At 41.7% G+C, this 16,752-nt stretch overlaps 1 protein-coding gene across 1 annotated transcript in view; it reads left to right on the top strand.

Annotated features, from left to right (window-relative positions):
• Window positions 1–12,264, top strand: part of MAOB (monoamine oxidase B) — a 118,674-nt gene extending 106,410 nt beyond the window's left edge. Inside the window, exons 11-15 of the mRNA XM_025277115.2 lie at window positions 2,198–2,255; window positions 5,572–5,669; window positions 9,084–9,195; window positions 9,984–10,046; window positions 11,247–12,264. Of these exons, the coding sequence (XP_025132900.1) occupies window positions 2,198–2,255; window positions 5,572–5,669; window positions 9,084–9,195; window positions 9,984–10,046; window positions 11,247–11,399 (484 nt within the window). The 3' untranslated portion in view covers window positions 11,400–12,264. The remainder of the gene's footprint in view (window positions 1–2,197; window positions 2,256–5,571; window positions 5,670–9,083; window positions 9,196–9,983; window positions 10,047–11,246) is intronic.
• Window positions 12,265–16,752: the final 4,488 nt, after the last annotated feature.

The raw sequence follows: 16,752 nt of genomic DNA, 5'->3' as shown, positions 1-16,752 counted from the left end.
CCTGCCTCCATTCTTAGCTCGCTGCTTTATGACTATTGCCACCACCGTGCTTGGCCAGGGCTATGGAGGGCTGATTGGACCACTTACCTAAAAATGTCCCCACTAGAATATTAAGATCCAAGGAGGGATGGATTGGGAGTTTGGAATTAGCAGATGCAAACTCTTATACATAGAATGGATAGACAACAAGGTCCTGATGTATAGCACAGGGAACTATATTCAATATCTGGTGATAAACCATAATGGAAAAGAATAGGAAAAAAAAGAATGTACAAAAATTACATATAATAAAACATGTTATAAACCAATAAGAAAGTACTATTATCTGTAAATATTAATATTACAGTATTAAGTAAAATAAAATGTTGCAAAACAGTAAAAAGAAAAAAATCCATGAAAGTAGGAAATTTTGTCTGGTTGGTTCACTGCTGAATTTCCAGTGCCTGGAACAGATCTTTTCCCAATATGTCTTTTGATCATATTTATGGCTTATTTATTTTATACTATAATAAATATTTAGCTTTTTATGAAGTTAGGTTGATCTGTTTTTAAAATCATTGCTTCTGAATGGTCTATCGTGCATAGAAAAGACTTTTCCATTTCATTTCAAGATTGTTTTAAAGTACTCATTTTCAGTGCTTTTCTGTTTTCATCTATTCTGTGTAAATCTTTGATCCTTCTGAAATATATTTTGGTGTAAGAAGTCACATAGGAGTCCAATTTTGCTTCTTTCAGGGTAGCCATTTGTCCCAGTGCCATTTTATCAAATAATCTATCTTTTCTTCATGAGTTTAAAATGCCCACCTTTATGATTCTAAATTCCCTTATATATTTGGTTCTATTTAATTTTCTTTGTTCTGTCTGACTATTCCTCTGCTTCTGCCAAATTAGTCCGTTTATGTAAAAAGAAATTAGAAAGAAAAAGTGAAAGAAAGAGAGATGGCAGGGTAGAAAGAAGGGAGGAAGGATGGAAGGAAGGAGGGATGGAAGAGAGGGAAGAAGGGAGGAGAAATTAGGAATTTTCTTTTTAAATTTATTTTATTGAAACATAGCTAATTTACAATGTTATGTTAATTTCTTCTGCACAGCAAACTGACTCAATTATACATATACTAGGCATCTTCATATATTTTTATTTGTAGAAAGAGTTCCTGTATTTAAAATAATAATAATGATAATAATACTAATACTTTTGAAAGTCATTGGCCTAACTTTATACCACCTGTAAGATCCCGTTTAACAATGCTATTCTCTAAAAATCAGAATGGAAATAAGTCTAATCTTGTACCTTAATTAACTAATTATAACTTTTGGCTTGTATCCGATTCCCCCATAAGACTAAATCTCTTAAGAGCTATCATTTATCAAGCATTATTACATATGTACCAGTTGTTGTGGAGATAGTGAGGGACAGGGCAGCCTGGAGTGCTGCATGCAGTCCATGAGGTCAAAAAGAGTCGGACACGACTGAGCAACTGAACAACAACAACCAGTTATTCACCTGGAAACTCTGTATGCTTTCTACCCATGGTTCTCAAACTTAATCACCTAGAAGGTTTGTGAAAACACAGATGCTGCCACTGCTGTTTCTGAGTTGGCAGGTCTGGGATGAGATCTGAGAGTCTGCATTTCTGACAAGCTCCCAAATGATGCAGTTGCTACTGGTCCTGGGGCCACACTGTTTTACTGTGATTAGTGAAAAAATCAGGCGAGTTTGTGGACAAAACTAAAGGTCGAAGAGCTTAAGTAACCTGCTTAAGACTTCACAGCATGGAGGAGACAGAAGCAGAATTCAAAGTTGTTCTTTCTCCACTTTGCCCATTTCCTCTTAGTGGGATGAGGAGAGAAGGAGGGTAGCAGGAATCCTATCCTGGTCCTCCCAGAATCTCCAGTGCTTAGGAAATTGACAACAGGTACACAAGGTTTCCTTCGATGAATGAGTAAATTGCCCTGTGCCCCTGGTGACGCAGGCGATGCATCCCTTTCTTTTCATTATAACTTTTTGTGACCTCGTAGATTTCAGATACTGGAACTAAAATAAAGTGCCTTGTTTTGAAAAGTTAAAATCAAATGTCAAGTGGAAGCAAAAGTTCAGAGGCTCAGAATCTTTTTGAATGATGAGAATCATAGGTACCTCTTCCACTTTTGCTTCCTTCTTCATTTTCATTTATTTATTTTTTCTCCCCTCTTCCCATAGGTTGAAGAAACTCTGTGACCTCTATGCAAAGGTTCTGGGCTCACAAGAAGCTTTGCACGTAAGGCTTCCCAACCCTTCCCTATAGGACAGAGATCTTGCTTTTCTTTTTCTTTCTTTTTTTTTCAACTTTGGCAGCACTGTGCAGCATGTGGGATCTTAGTTCCCTGACCAGGGATTGCATCTGTGCACCCTGCAGTGGAAGCTGGGAATCTTAACCACTAGACCACCAGGGAAGTCCCGAGAGATCTTTCTTTGTTGTCTTGGGCCTAGCAGTGATGGGCTCATGCAAGTCAGGTTCTGGAGCTCATGTTTTCCTTGATCTATTCTTGGAGGGCTGTGCACAACAGGGCTGGTCAACTTATGAGTTGTCCCAGAAGGGATGGGCCCTGGCTAGTGGCAGCTTGAAAAGTGAAAGTGAAGTCACTCAGTTGTGTCTGATTCTTTGCAGCCCCATGGAATGTAGCCTACCAGGCTACTCCATCCATGGGATTTTCCAGGCAAGAGTACTGGAGAGAGTTGCCATTTTCTTCTCCAAGTGGCAACTTAAGGACCCTGCAAACTAATGTGTTTTACGTGATGCTTCCCTTGTCCCTGAGTTTAGAGCTCTTCCTGGAGCAGGGAAGCAATGCTGATTGGCTCAAGATGAGCCTTAGCTGAGCTTCCTAGACATCTTTGCAAGTAGTTCTCCTCCCCTCTGCGTGGCTAAAGGCGGGATGATATGCGAGGCAGGGAAGTAGGGGCATTTGATGATAATCAAAGGACCTAATGTGCCCATAACCAGTAACCATAACCACCACCCCCATCAATATTTAAAACAATGAGCTGACGTTTCCTTCCATTCACCAGACTGCTGGGTTTTAATGTTTTGACACGGATTACATCACCTTTTGAAAGCTATTATTAAATCCAGTTATCCATGAAGCATTTGAAGACAATGGAAAACATTGTACAAATGAGTGGTTAAAGCATAAGGAAAATCTAATGAAGGGACTAAGAATATTTAACTTGTTAAGCCTCTTAAATCCAAATCTCTGCACCACACATCATGACCTACTTGAACAGCTCCGTGGCTTCATCTTATCCCTTGAACATTTATTTTGCTCAACTTTGCAATGGCTGATTTCCTCCTAGTCAAAAGTTGTTGTGGTTTTTGAATTTGTCATTTTTGTTCATCCTTTTAAAGCAAGAGTTACTTGTTATAGGTGAAACACATGCTCTTGAAGCTTCAAAGAATTTGTCCTCAGCAAATGAACAAGAATGACAAATTGATTGGTTTGGAGAGAAATATAATAATGAAGAATGGGTTTTGTTTCATTTTTCACTGTCATACACCATTTAACAAGATAAAATATAAGCATAGCCTCTGGACACAAGGATACTATGAGTGAGGTAGCAAAATCCAAACTCTATGCACATTAAAAATTAATCCTGTCACATCTGCTGAAATTGGCTGGTCTTTCTATTTAAAAATTACAGTTCAAGATATTTCTCCCTGGTAGATACTCAAGCTTTATTGAAGTTACGTTCTGAGACACCCTCAGGCTGAGGCAGCGCAGAGCTGAGGTTCCTCCAACCACCTGTGAGATGGTTGTTTGGGGAACCCCAGTGGGAGGGGAAAGCAGTTCTCAAATTCCCAAAAAGCTGATCATTTTTAACAGGGGAACAGTCTCTTTTTCTTAGAAAAATATGTATAATTAATTTCTGATGATAAAAATGAGTTGTTTGCTCTTGGCATACAGAGTGGCAGTTGCTTTGGCATTTGTCCTGGGATCAGGGAAAGGTGAAACATGAAGTCCAAACTTTCTTCTGATTGGCTGACTGGATATAGGCAGAGAAGCATGCTTGTAAGGTGGTTATCACACTCAGATGCTGAGAGGGAAGAGGGCTGGGCCAGAGGCATCAGAGCCACTTATACCTAGCAGAAGGGGCGTTGTGCCCTTTTGTTCATTGTTACAAATAGCTATCCAAAGTCCCATGTGTGACTACAATTGTTTTAAATGAAACATCTTTTCCAAATCTCTTTTTACAACTAACATTTTTCTCTTAAGACTTGCCATGTTGATTTTATTAACAACTTTTCAAAATAATGCTTAATGATAACACTTATGTTTACTTTTTTTAGTACAACTTGAAGTTCACAAAACCTCAGCTAATGTTTTGCCTGTTCATGGGAAAAACATATTTTTCAGGCTGATCGTTGCCTGCATGTATTGCCATCAATGGGCTTCAGCTGGTAAGGAATCTGCCTGCAATGCAAGAGACCCCAGTTCGATTCCTGGGTCAGGAAGTTCCCATGGAGAAGGGATAGGCTACCCACTCCAGTATTCTTGGGCTTCCCTTGTGGCTCAGCTGGTAAAGAATCTGCCTGCAATTCAGGAGACCTGTGTTTGATCCCTGGGTTGGAAAGATCCCCTGGAAGAGGGCATGGCAACCTACTCCAGTATTCTTGCCTGGAGAATCCCCATGGACAAAGGAACCTGGCGGACTACAGTCCATAGGGTCTCAAAGAGTCGGACATGACTGAGTGACTAAGCACAGCACAGCATTCCACATTTCCATCAACAGAATTGCCTATATCCCATGAAAACATTAAGTCGTCTGTCCTAGCTTCTCTTAACAAAGTTGACTTGCACCAAAAATGTGAATCTGGTCATTCTTTTTACTTAACAGGCAGTCTTTCTACTTTTTTTTTCCTCCTCCTTACTCTAGTAAGCATAAATCCTTTTTCAAACTTGTCCTGAAACTATTAGGCACTAAAAGCTTCTTAATACCTAAGACCACTTTAAACATGGAGCTAGACAATTGCAATTTATGAACGGTACCTGGGACATGAATGAAGCAAGTGTGAAAACTAAGTCAGAATTTCTTAGAAGTTTATAACCAAGGACATTTACATGTCCAAAGTCATATCTCTAAAAACATCATAACAATAAAGCTTTATTTTAGACATAGGGCTTTCCTGATAGCTCAGTTGATAAAGAATTTGCCTGCAGTGCAGAAGACCCCCCCCTTTGATTCCTGAGTCAGGAAGATCCGCTGGAGAAGGGATAGGCTACCCACTCCAGTATTCTTGGGCTTCCATTGTGGCTCAGCTGGTAAAGAATCTGCCTGCAGTGCAGGAGACCTGGATTCGATCCCTGGGTTGGGAAGATCCCCTGGAGTAGGGAAAGGTTACCCACTCTAGTATTCTGGCCTGGAGAATTCCATGGACTGTATAGTCCATGGGGTCGCAAAGAGTTGGACACAACTGAGTGACTTTCGCTTTAGATATATGTTGGTTCTCCAGTATGAAGCCACCGTGATGTGTTTGATTTATTCTGGATGAGATCACTTCCATTGATTCTTCTCTGAGTTTTTGTCACTCTGCCTTGCAGCCAGTGCACTATGAAGAGAAGAACTGGTGTGAGGAGCAGTACTCAGCAGGTTGCTACACTTCCTACTTCCCTCCTGGGATCATGACTCAATATGGAAGGTAGAGTAAAAGTGGGCTCAGTTCTAACTGAAATTCCCTGAATCTGAATACATAACTCTAAGAAGGTTCATGTAGCTCTACTCCCTTGTTTCTTATAAATGCTGGGGGAAAATAATCCCCAAATCTCTGGGTTCCTTTGTATCTTGTGAATCTCACTACTGAAGTCATTGCAATGCCACATCATGGTGGCACTTTGGACTCTGAATTCCTCTGAAGGAGCAATCCCAATCAATAGAACCAAAGAAGACTGCAGCCTAAGATTAGGAATTTAGATAGGGGGTTCATGTATATTGTCAGAAGAACTGTCTTTATAGCAAGTGTAGGGCTCAGTGAAACTTCCTCAAATGGTACCACATAAGTGCCAACATGGGTACAGCATTATAAAAACAAATTGAGTTCTAGACTGGGAATAAAGGGACTTGGGTTCCAGTCCTGATTCTACCAATAACCAACTTTTCCATCCTGGACAGGCCACTTCTCTCTGAACCTTATTTTCCTTATCAGGTGTATGAGAAAACACAAGGTAGCATACAGTAGACAAGAATCAGTATATTAATGAGAGCATACTTTTTTTAAACATCTTTATTGGGATATAATTCACATACCATTACTTTGCCAACAAAGGTCTGTCTAGTCAAGGCTATGGTTTTTCCAGTAGTCATGTATGGATGTGAGAGTTGAACTATAAAGAAAGCTAAGTACCGAAGAATTGACGCTTTTGAACTGTGGTGTTGGAGAAGACTCTTGAGAGTCCCTTGGACTGCAAGGAGATCCAACCAGTCCATCCTAAAGGAGATCAGTCCTGGGTGCTCATTGGAAGGACTGATGTTGAAGCTGAAACTCCAATACTTTGGCCACATGATGAGAAGAACTGATTCACTGGAAAAGACCCTGATTCTGGGAAAGATTGAAGGCAGGAGGAGAAGGGGATGACAGAGGATGAGATGGGTGGATGGCATCACTGACTCGATGAACATGAGTTTGAGTAAGCTCCAGGAGTTGGTGATGGACAGGTAGGCCTGGCATGCTGCAGTCCATGGGGTTGCAAAGAGTTGGACACAACTGAGCGACTGAACTGAATTCACATACAATAAAATTCACCCATTCAAAATGCATAATTCAATGGCTTTAGCATTTTATAGTGTTGTGCAGACAAGTATGAATCATTAGTGTTTAGTTTATTGTAGTTAACAAGGTATGAATTAATAATACAGCAGTAACTATTAACCGTTAGAGTAAAACTAAACCAAGAGATCATTTGGTACCAAGAGCTCAATCTAAACAGAATAGGAAATGTAGAGTGATGAGTAAAAGCCTGAGTATGCAACAGGAAAAAAAAAAAAAAAGGGTGTGAGTAAATGTAAACGGCTAATCAATCTGTTCATGAAAACCAGTCAAAGAAGGATTAAAACCTGCTTGCAAGAAGATATATAGTGGCTTTGGTTAGCACTGTCCCATCTTCCTGAAGATGGCAAAATATCATCTACGAGATCATTCTGCAGTAAAAGGGCACCACCTGATTAGTTACTGGGTCAATAAGCTAATTTTTGTATATGCTGATTGTAGACTATGTCAGTAATAAATGTTTCATTCATCACTTATTACCTGTGTGCCAACTATTTGCCAAGCATTCTGCTGAAAACTTCAGTATAGGCAGACCTCGAAGATATTGAGGGTTCAGTTCCAGACCACTACAATAAAGTGAGTCACACAATTTTTGTTTTTGGTTTCCTAGTGCATAGCTTCCTTGTTAGTACCGTGATGAGTATCCCTACCTGTCAGGTGGGAGACCGGGGTTACATTCCCTGAAGCAGAGGTGAGCTCTTTTGAAGCTTCCCAGGTGGCACTGTGGTAGAGTCTGCCTGCAATGCAGGAGACTCCGGTTCGATCCCTGGGTTGGGAAGATCCCCTGGAGGAGGGCCTGGCAACCCACTCCAGTATACTTGCCTAGAAAACCCTTCCTGAATACCCTTAGGCTCTGCAACCCATGCTGGCTATGGATAATTCCAGATGATGCTGTGTATTGTTATCAGGATTCTAGTCTTTTATAATATCTTCTAGTGTCCTCCTGGATTTTTTTTTTTCTTGATGGCTGCAATAAGGGTAGGTGAAAGAAAACCCACCAATTCAAGCCAACTCGTTTTGTTTTCTTTGAAAGGTCCAGTGGTGTACAGTGTTGTCTAAGAGTGAGGGTATTAGCTCTGGACATCCACATCCATTATCTGGAGTATAATGGAAACATGGAATAGGATGCATAATGCCATATTGATGGTGCCTCCCTTATGGTATTTTTGTCAGGGTAACAGCAAACAGTCCCTCTTAGAAACCAAGTGCTGTGACCTTCTGTCCTATTATGTAGCATATGGGCTTCTTGTTGTTGCTGTTGCTTAGTCACTCAGTCATATCTGACTCTTTGCAACCCCATGGACTATAGCCTACATAGCTCCTCTGTCCATGGGGATTCTCCAGACAAGAATACTGGAGTGGGTTGCCATTTCCTCCTCCAGGGGATCTTCCTGACCCAGGGATCAAACCTGCATCTCTTACATTTACTGCATTGCAGAGGGATTCTTTACCACTAAGCCACCAGGAAGCCCAGGGCAATTTTCTTTAGTGGAGGCAATAGCCAAACAGTGCTGACATCAGAAGACTACCTTTCAGCAGCTGGAAGTAAGTCCTTCATTCTTGAAGTAAGGTCTAGGTGGACCTAATGTCCACCATAGTTCTTGTACCTCCATATTCTCATCTGCAAAATGAGGATAATGATAGTATTGACTTCATAGGGTTGTAGTAAAGATTAATGCACTTAGAGGAGCACTTGGTGCCCCCCAAAATGTTAACTGCTTATCATTTAATGCAATAAAACTCTTCACACTGATAAAGTGCTCAGTGAATGGTTATTGTGGAGTCATAGTGATATGCACAGATTTGTTGAATGTTACTGGTAAGAAAGGTTTTAAAAATCAGTGGATCATGCCCCTTAAGGGATGGGGAAGCTGGAGCTCAGTGAGAGGACACTTTGCCAAATTCACTGGTGGAATGACCAGGTGGGAAACTGGGGTACGAGTCTCCTTGTTCAAACCTGGTGAATCATAAAATGAGCTTATCCATGACCGGGCACATATAGTTTCTCACTTCATGTACTCAAAGCAAATGCTTCTTTTACCTCGGGGGATGGCAGCCCCTTTACCTGTAAGTTCTTGGTGCAGGAATGAATTTGGGATTTTATTCCACTTTTGTCTGTGACAAAGATCATGCAAGAACTGAAGGAAACTATGAACCTCATTCCAAAATTGCCACTGGACTTCCTGACATTTAAAATCTGAGGAAAGTGACCAGCCTTGGTCTTTGTAGGAAGGCTCTCTTCTGGCTCTCTGAGACTGACCACTTTTATCTCTTTGCTTTCTTTTCAAGGGTTCTACGCCAGCCAGTGGGCAGGATTTACTTCGCAGGCACAGAGACTGCCACACACTGGAGTGGCTACATGGAGGGGGCTGTGGAGGCTGGCGAGAGAGCAGCCCGAGAGGTAGGGCCTGAGGTCATGCGCTGTGGAGAAGGAAGTAACTCAGGGTCCTGACAAGCAGGTTAAAGATGTCTGAGATCCTGGAGGCCAACTGCCCATTAACCCCCATCTGAAAAACCACAAAACACCCTTTTAAACAGGAGTCTTGGGTGAAATGAACACCTTAACCCCAAAGTAATGAGTCCAAGGTAAAAAGACTCCATGGGGCAAAATATCACCATGGCTATACTTGAGAGAGAACCTCGGTCTAATATTATGAAACCAAACATGTTTACCCTAGGACTCAGAATTCATTTATGTATTTTCTGACAGTTCCTCTGGTCTCATCCCTATTAAGGCGTGTTTGCGGCTACTAAGATTTATTGTGAGTCTAATGAATGTGCTTAGTCTCTCAGTTGTGTCTGACTCTGTGCGACCCTATGGACTGTAGCCCACCAGGCTCCTCTGTCCTTGGAATTCTCCAGGCAAGAATACTGGAGTGGGTTGCCATGCCCTCCTCCAGGGAATCTTCCCAACCCAGGGATCGAACCTGAGTCTCCTGTGTTGCAGGCAGATTCCTTACCACTGAGCCACCAGGGAACCCCAAGATGCCACAGATGAAAGATCTTTTGGATATTTTTGAGGGTTCAGTGGACTACACTGGCTTTTACCCTGGAGTGTATAATGGATATCCCAAAAGACATTGTTAGTCTGTATTTAAAGAGCAGATTAGGAGATTAAGAGAAAGATTAGTAGATTGGGAGAAAGACAGTGTTGTTTTTGTTATTCACCAACATGCTCTTTCTTTTCAGATCCTGCATGCCATGGGCAAGATCCCAGAGGATGAAATCTGGTTGCCTGAACCAGAGTCTGTGGTAGGTTCTATTTTATTTCATGAATTAATTTCTTTCCTTTGAGAACAGTTATTTGCAAATAGAACACACTTGTATATATTCACAGACCCTCCCTGTAGTGATTCAACCCATGGATGTTTAAAGAGATGTCATGGGTTAGGGCAGAGGTGAGGGATTTAGAAGACCTTTGATAAATTTGTAGTTGCCACATGCCTTGCAGATTATTAGGAAAAAGTATTTTTTTGGTCTGGTGAGATTACTCAGAGAGTTCTAGGCTTATTAAGAACTCAATAAAGGTCTCTTGAATAAATCTCTAACCTGGTGATAGGGTGGAGGAAATGAAGGGAAGATAAGTCAGTATACTCTGTTCAGAGGGCAAAGAAGTGGAATGAAACAGAGCAGATTTAAATTAAAAATGCATTTTCAATATGCCTATCATTTTGTAATAAGACCCCAGGAGATTTTCCTGACTGGAAGGAAGGATACGTAGAGGGATAGAGTGAAATGCATTGTAAAGGACAAGTGTCTGAAAGGTCCGAGTTACTCGTCTATCAGGAAGAAGGTCAAAGGCAATAGCCTGGCCACCCTGAAGTCTTTCTCTTAGTGCTTCTGTCAGAGATGGGATTGAGGACTGAGTGGACCATAGATCAATTCACTCAACACATATTTATTGTGCAACCTGCCACTGGCACAATACTTATTGTGCCATCAGCCACTGGGATAATGGTACAACTGCACTTTCAGAGCTCAGCACGTGGTGGGGAGAAGAGATGACAACCAAAAAGCCCCATGTGTGATGAAGATGACATGCTGAGAATGTAAAAAGAGAGAGTCAACTTAGCTTGGGGGCACTGGAAAGGCTCCTGGAGGAAGTGAGGGGGAAACTGAGGCTTGAAGTTAGTGGTCAGAGTTAGCTAATTCAAGGGCCCCGTGGTTGAAGAGCATCACTGACTCAATGGACATGAACTTGGGCAGACTCTGGGAGTTGATGAGGGACAGGGAGACCTGGCATGCTGCAGTCCATGGGGTCTCAGAGAGTCGGGCATGACCAAGCAACTGAACAACAACTGGTGGGGAATGGAGATGAATGTTCTGAGCAAAGGGAATGTGATGTTTCATGGCCTGGAGGTTGGCAAATGTGAGTCACATTCAGGGAAATACAGACTTCTTGGAGCAAGGTGCACAAGCCCTGTACTGACACCAAGTATTCTCTGACCCCAGGATGTCCCTGCGAAGCCCATCACCACCACCTTCTTGCAAAGGCATTTGCCCTCCGTGCCAGGCCTGCTGAAGCTGATTGGACTGACCACCATCTTTTCAGCAACTGCTCTCGGCTACCTGGCCCACAAGAGGGGGCTCCTGGTGCGAATCTAAAGAGAGGGCATCTGTAACCACACCCTGGTGTGTGGGTTTGGGGGAAGGCATTGTAATAAAGTTCCACAAAGATGCAAAGAATGTAGAGTGAGGCGGCGAGCATAACGATCAGTCAGACTTTCTGACCACAGGATACACAGTCTCTCTTTCTCCATTTTGGCACCTGTGTATTGTCTAGTACCTAGCTTAGCACTCTGTCTCACCCACTTCCAAGTTCACTGGCTCCAGAATCTTTACAGTAGTTCAATTGGCTTGTGAAAGGTCCTTGCTATCCTACTATACATTGCCCAGGCACACACACACACACACACACACACACACACACTACTTTTTTCTTACTTCTATGGCTTTGTGCTTGTCCTTCCTCTTTCCTGTAATGTCCACAACCTTCCAGGTTCTCTACATTTGTCCTTAGAATCCCATATTGTTACAGCTGGAAGAACTTAGACACCATCCAACCCTTACTTTCTATTTTAGAATTGAGCAAACTGAAATGGAGAGAGGAGGAACTTAATGGCTCAATGTCCACAATAAGCCACTGATATTTTGGTGACTAGGACACAGGTCCATTGCTTTATCCCATCTCTCAGGATGGATTGCCCAATCACCCTTCTCTACTCCCTGCCAAGGTTGCTGTGTTCCCTTGGGTAGGTTTACTCTGTACTAAGCTGTTTTGTGCTGCTCAGATGCTACTACTCAGTATATATCCTTAAGTCTTACTGTCTTGGGCAGTGTGTCTTCAGCTCATTTTACCTTTTTTTCATGGTAAGAGTTCTTGTCTTTTCTTCCTTTTGTATCCTCCACTGAATCTGGATACAAAGGTTGGTGCACATTTGGGTAATTCAAATAAAGTTGATTGACCAGATGTCTGTTGTCTTTTCTTTCTGGGTAATGACTTTCAGGGTTTTGATAGATCAAATCAAGATTCAGTATTAGGCATATAATTGAGGCTTAAAAGCATTTAGTCAAAATTTCCTTGAAGCTCAGATGATGCATGCATTTTGATTGTGTGATCCATCATGGGTGGCATCTATGTGAGCACTTGGCAAGTGATTTATAATGATATGATAAGGATGCTAAAAGACAAAGCTCCTTGTTTCTGCCCCCCCAAAGGCTGTCAAAATAATTGACATATTAATAAGCAAGATGCTTTAACAATTAAGATAATTGTAATATTTCAGTTGACCTTTCATATGCCTGTTAGTGCAAAGCTTTTTACTAGGTACACTCATTAATTTAAAACCACAGTTCCACAGTCCATTAAATCCTATTTGAACTACTTTTTAAATGAGATATTCATTTCAAAGTACTCATACATTTCAACTCCCAAGGTCAGCTTTTATCAGGATATATGTTAAATCCATAAATGACAATTCTCACATGCTGCTTTAGAAAATGAATGTTATTATTCTTAGCATAAATGACATTTAAGAAATCTCCCAGGATTAATAGATAATAATATAGTTTCTGATTTTACAGTGACATTTACACTTGTGAATTTGTAAGAACTTTAGAGACTAAATGAGGAGATGAAAAAACCAACTAAGACTTATGAAGTGATTTCCCTAGCAGTCTGGTGGTTGGGACTCCAAGTTTCTACTGCAAGAGGCATGGTTTGGATCCCTGGTCAGGGTACTAAGGTTCCCACATGCTGTGTGGCATGGCCAAAATAAAAAGACTTCTGCAACAATTTTGGTTTTTGCATCTGTCTAGAAATATAATGTATTTGGCTTAGGAGTGTCTACTTGAGCATGTTGCACTTTAAAACAGCCCCACCCACCCTGAGAGTTGTCATACTACTCAACTCCAGCATATCCATTAAGTGAAAAATGTTTGTGCTCACCAGGCTCCTCTGTCCATGGAATTCTCCAGGCAAGGATTCTGGAGTGGGTTGCCATTCCCTTCTCTGGGTTATCTACCTGATCCAGGGATCAAACCCGGGTCTCTTGCATTGCAGATAGATTCTTTACCATCTGAGCCATGAGGGAACACTCATTATGAAAGAGTCAAGTAAGGGATTACCTTCTTCAGGAATCTCCTGGACCAGCCAGGAATCTCCTTCCTCAGGAGTTACCTTCTACCAGGAATTACCTTCTTCAGGATTCTCCTGGTCCTCCAGCCAGGCCAGTGGAGGATGCCCAGTGTTCTCCCAGTATTACTTCTTGTTCTGTATGGACATAGAAAAGAAAATGAAAGTGTTAGTCGCTCAGTCATGTCCGACTCTTTGTAACCCCATGGACTATGGCCCTCCAGGCTCCTCTGTCCATGGGATTCTCCAGGGAAGAATACTGGAGTGGGTTGCCATGCCCTTCTCCAGGGGATTTTCCCAACCCAGGGATTGAATGTGGGCCTCTCACACTGCAGGCAGGCCCTTTACCATCTGAGCCACCAGAGTAGCACTTAAACTGTGATACTGCAATTATGACATCTTGTTAAAGTACATGATTTGAGGTGCCAAGTTACATTCGATATTAATTACCAAGGTAAATCCTGAGATAGATGAAAATGGGAAACTTTAAATGAAAGACCTAAAAACCAATTTCTTGTCTGATGAAACCTCTCACCAGTTTTGAGCATATGAAAAGAGTGAGAATTTAAAAAATTTTTGGAAATATAGTTGATTTACAATATTCTGTTAGCTTCAGGTATACAGCAAAGTTATTCAGTTACATATATATATATATGTATATACATACATATGTTCTTTTTATTCTCTTCTGTTATAGGCTTTTTTCAAGAAAATGAATATATGTGGAATCTAAACAATTACACAAATGAACTGCTTTACAAAACAGAAATAGACTCACATAGTACACAAACTTATGGTTACAAAAGGGGAAAGGGGGGAGGGATAAATTAGGAGTTTGCAATGAAAATATGAACACTACTGTATATAAAATGGGATTCCCACATGGCACTAGTGATAAGGAATCCGCCTGTCAATGCAGGAGAATTAAGAGACACAGTTTCAATCCTTGGGTTGGAAGAGAGGAGGGCGTGGAAACCCACTCCAGTATTCTTGCCTGGAGAATCCCATAGACAGAGGAGCCTGGTGGGCTACAGTCCATGGGGTTGCAAAGATTCAGACACGACTGAAGTGACTTAGCATGCATGCATGAGAATATAAAATAAATAGCAAGGCCCTACTGTCTAGCACAAGGAGGGGATTTGAAGGGGTAGATTCGTGAAGAGATCTCTTTAGAGAGAGCTACCATTCTTGAGTCCAGCCCACCCCAAAAGGGAGGGCCAGGGTTTTACCTTCTCATCTGAAGCCTTGTGAGAAGGTCTTCAAGGAGACCCTTTCAACCGCTTGAAACACCCCAGAGGAATTTAAAGTCTTGGCTTTTGTTCAAGACGCTTCTGACTAGAGAGTGAGGGTATGCCACCGAGACTGCCAGAAAACGAGCTGCATGGGGATCAACATTGAGGGACAAAGGAGAGGTGTCCTGTGCTATGGTAGTCAAAGTCAGAAAAGGCCAGCACAAAATTCCCTGAAAAAAAATCTGTAAGTGTCCCCACAAGAAAAAGTCAGTTCTCATAACAGCCAGGCCCAGAGCATATAAAACTATCTTAGAAGAGGATGGGTCAAGTAGGAATGTTCAGGAGCCCTTTTCCCTCCTCCCTTTCCACACTCAACCCATGAAGTCCCAGAATTCACAGTTGGCAAGATAAGCAAGGAGAGGAAAAGCTAACCACAGGCTCCTACAAGATCCTAAATCAAGTTTAGAGGTTTGCTTTTTCCACAATATTAGACAGGCTTCCCTGGTGGCTCAGATGGTAAAAAAAAAAAAAAAAAAAAAAAAAAAAAAAATCTGCCTGCAATACAGGAGACGCTGGTTCGATACCTGGGTTGGAAATATCCTCTGGAGAAGGGAATGGCAACCTAGTCCAGTATTCTTGCCTGGATAATTCTATGAACAGAGGAGCCTGGAGGGCTACAGTCCCTAGGGTCACAAAGAGTCAGACACGACTGAGGGACTAACACCTTCACACTTTCAATATTAGACATTCAAATTATTGAATTGAAGCTGTGCTTTGTGATTTAAAGAAACCTTAGGATTGCCTCTAATTTAAGAGTGATTGGTAAAATCATAGACCTGCCCAGGTTTTCAGCAAGAAGGGAAGACATTTCTCTCACTGTTAAGGTTTAAATGAACAACAGAAGATAAACTTCTGATTTCTATGCATCCTATTTAATGCACTGGTGTTATTGTCACCTATTCATGAGAGCAGAGACTGTCTTATATTCATCTTTTCATCTTCCTTATCACTATGGTGTATAAGCCATCAAAATTTCTCAAAAATAAATGAATAGATTCCTGTCATTTTCATTATAATTTTGGATTTGATGATCCTATCATACCTACTCTTTTTAAAGAGAATGTATCAGTGAGAGCTAATTTTCATGTTTCCTCATATTTATTTTGAAAGTATCAACTGCCTTGATCATATCCTAGTTGAGGTAGCTCTAATAAGTGGTTGGATCTGGTTTTCTTCTTGAGTAGGTGATGAGTCTAAAGCAATGATTCTCAACTGAGGGTACACACCAAAATTACTGGGGTGCTTTGGAAAGACCCACATGTCTTCACGCTTTTCATGGGGAGTTTAATTTAGCAGGTTGAGAAGAAGGCAAGTATCTTCATAGAACTTTGTGAAGGTTTTGCGTGAGTGCTGTTGCTTCAGTCATGTCCGACTCTTTGCAACCCCATGGACTGTAACCCACCAGGCTCCTCTGTCCTTGGGGTTCTCCTGGCAATAATACTGGAGTGGGTTGCCATGTCCTCCTCCAGGGGATCCTCCTGACCCAGGGATCAAACCCACGTCTCTTACGTCTTCTGCATTGACAGGTGGATTCTTTACCACTAGTGCTACCTGGGAAGCCAGCATATACACATAACTAAAACTAAAACTGAAAATTAAAAAAAAAATTTTTTAAGTGGTCAGAAATGGATCCTTGCAGGTAGGACACCTGCTTTTGTGATCCTACTACTCTGGCCACAACAGATTGGACTAGGGTTGATTCCTGAGTCAAAGGTAGAACTCTATGAGAGGGCAGTGGCCCATGAGTTGGCCTGACCCAAAGCCTTTCTGTGGCAGTGGTGAAGATAAAATGGACACGAGGAGGGGCAGACTAAGGCATTGGAGTGGAGAAATGACAGCTGATTCCAAGGGAGTGACAGTAGAGTGGTTCCTGTGTCACTCGACCTATTGATGCATCTCAGCAGCAATGGCCAGTGTTCCAGGGCGTTAGAAGTACCCTGAACCCTAGTGGCCTAATCTCCCCGACTTCTTCACTTCCTCTAGTTTTTCTATAGAAACTCAACGTATCTAACAGAGATGTCTTTTTTCCTGC

The sequence above is a fragment of the Bubalus bubalis genome, chromosome X, assembly GCF_019923935.1.
Source record: "Bubalus bubalis isolate 160015118507 breed Murrah chromosome X, NDDB_SH_1, whole genome shotgun sequence".
Taxonomy (NCBI): domain Eukaryota; kingdom Metazoa; phylum Chordata; class Mammalia; order Artiodactyla; family Bovidae; genus Bubalus; species Bubalus bubalis.
Note: the sequence above shows the minus strand (reverse complement) of the source record. Positions and strands in the feature narration are given on the sequence as shown.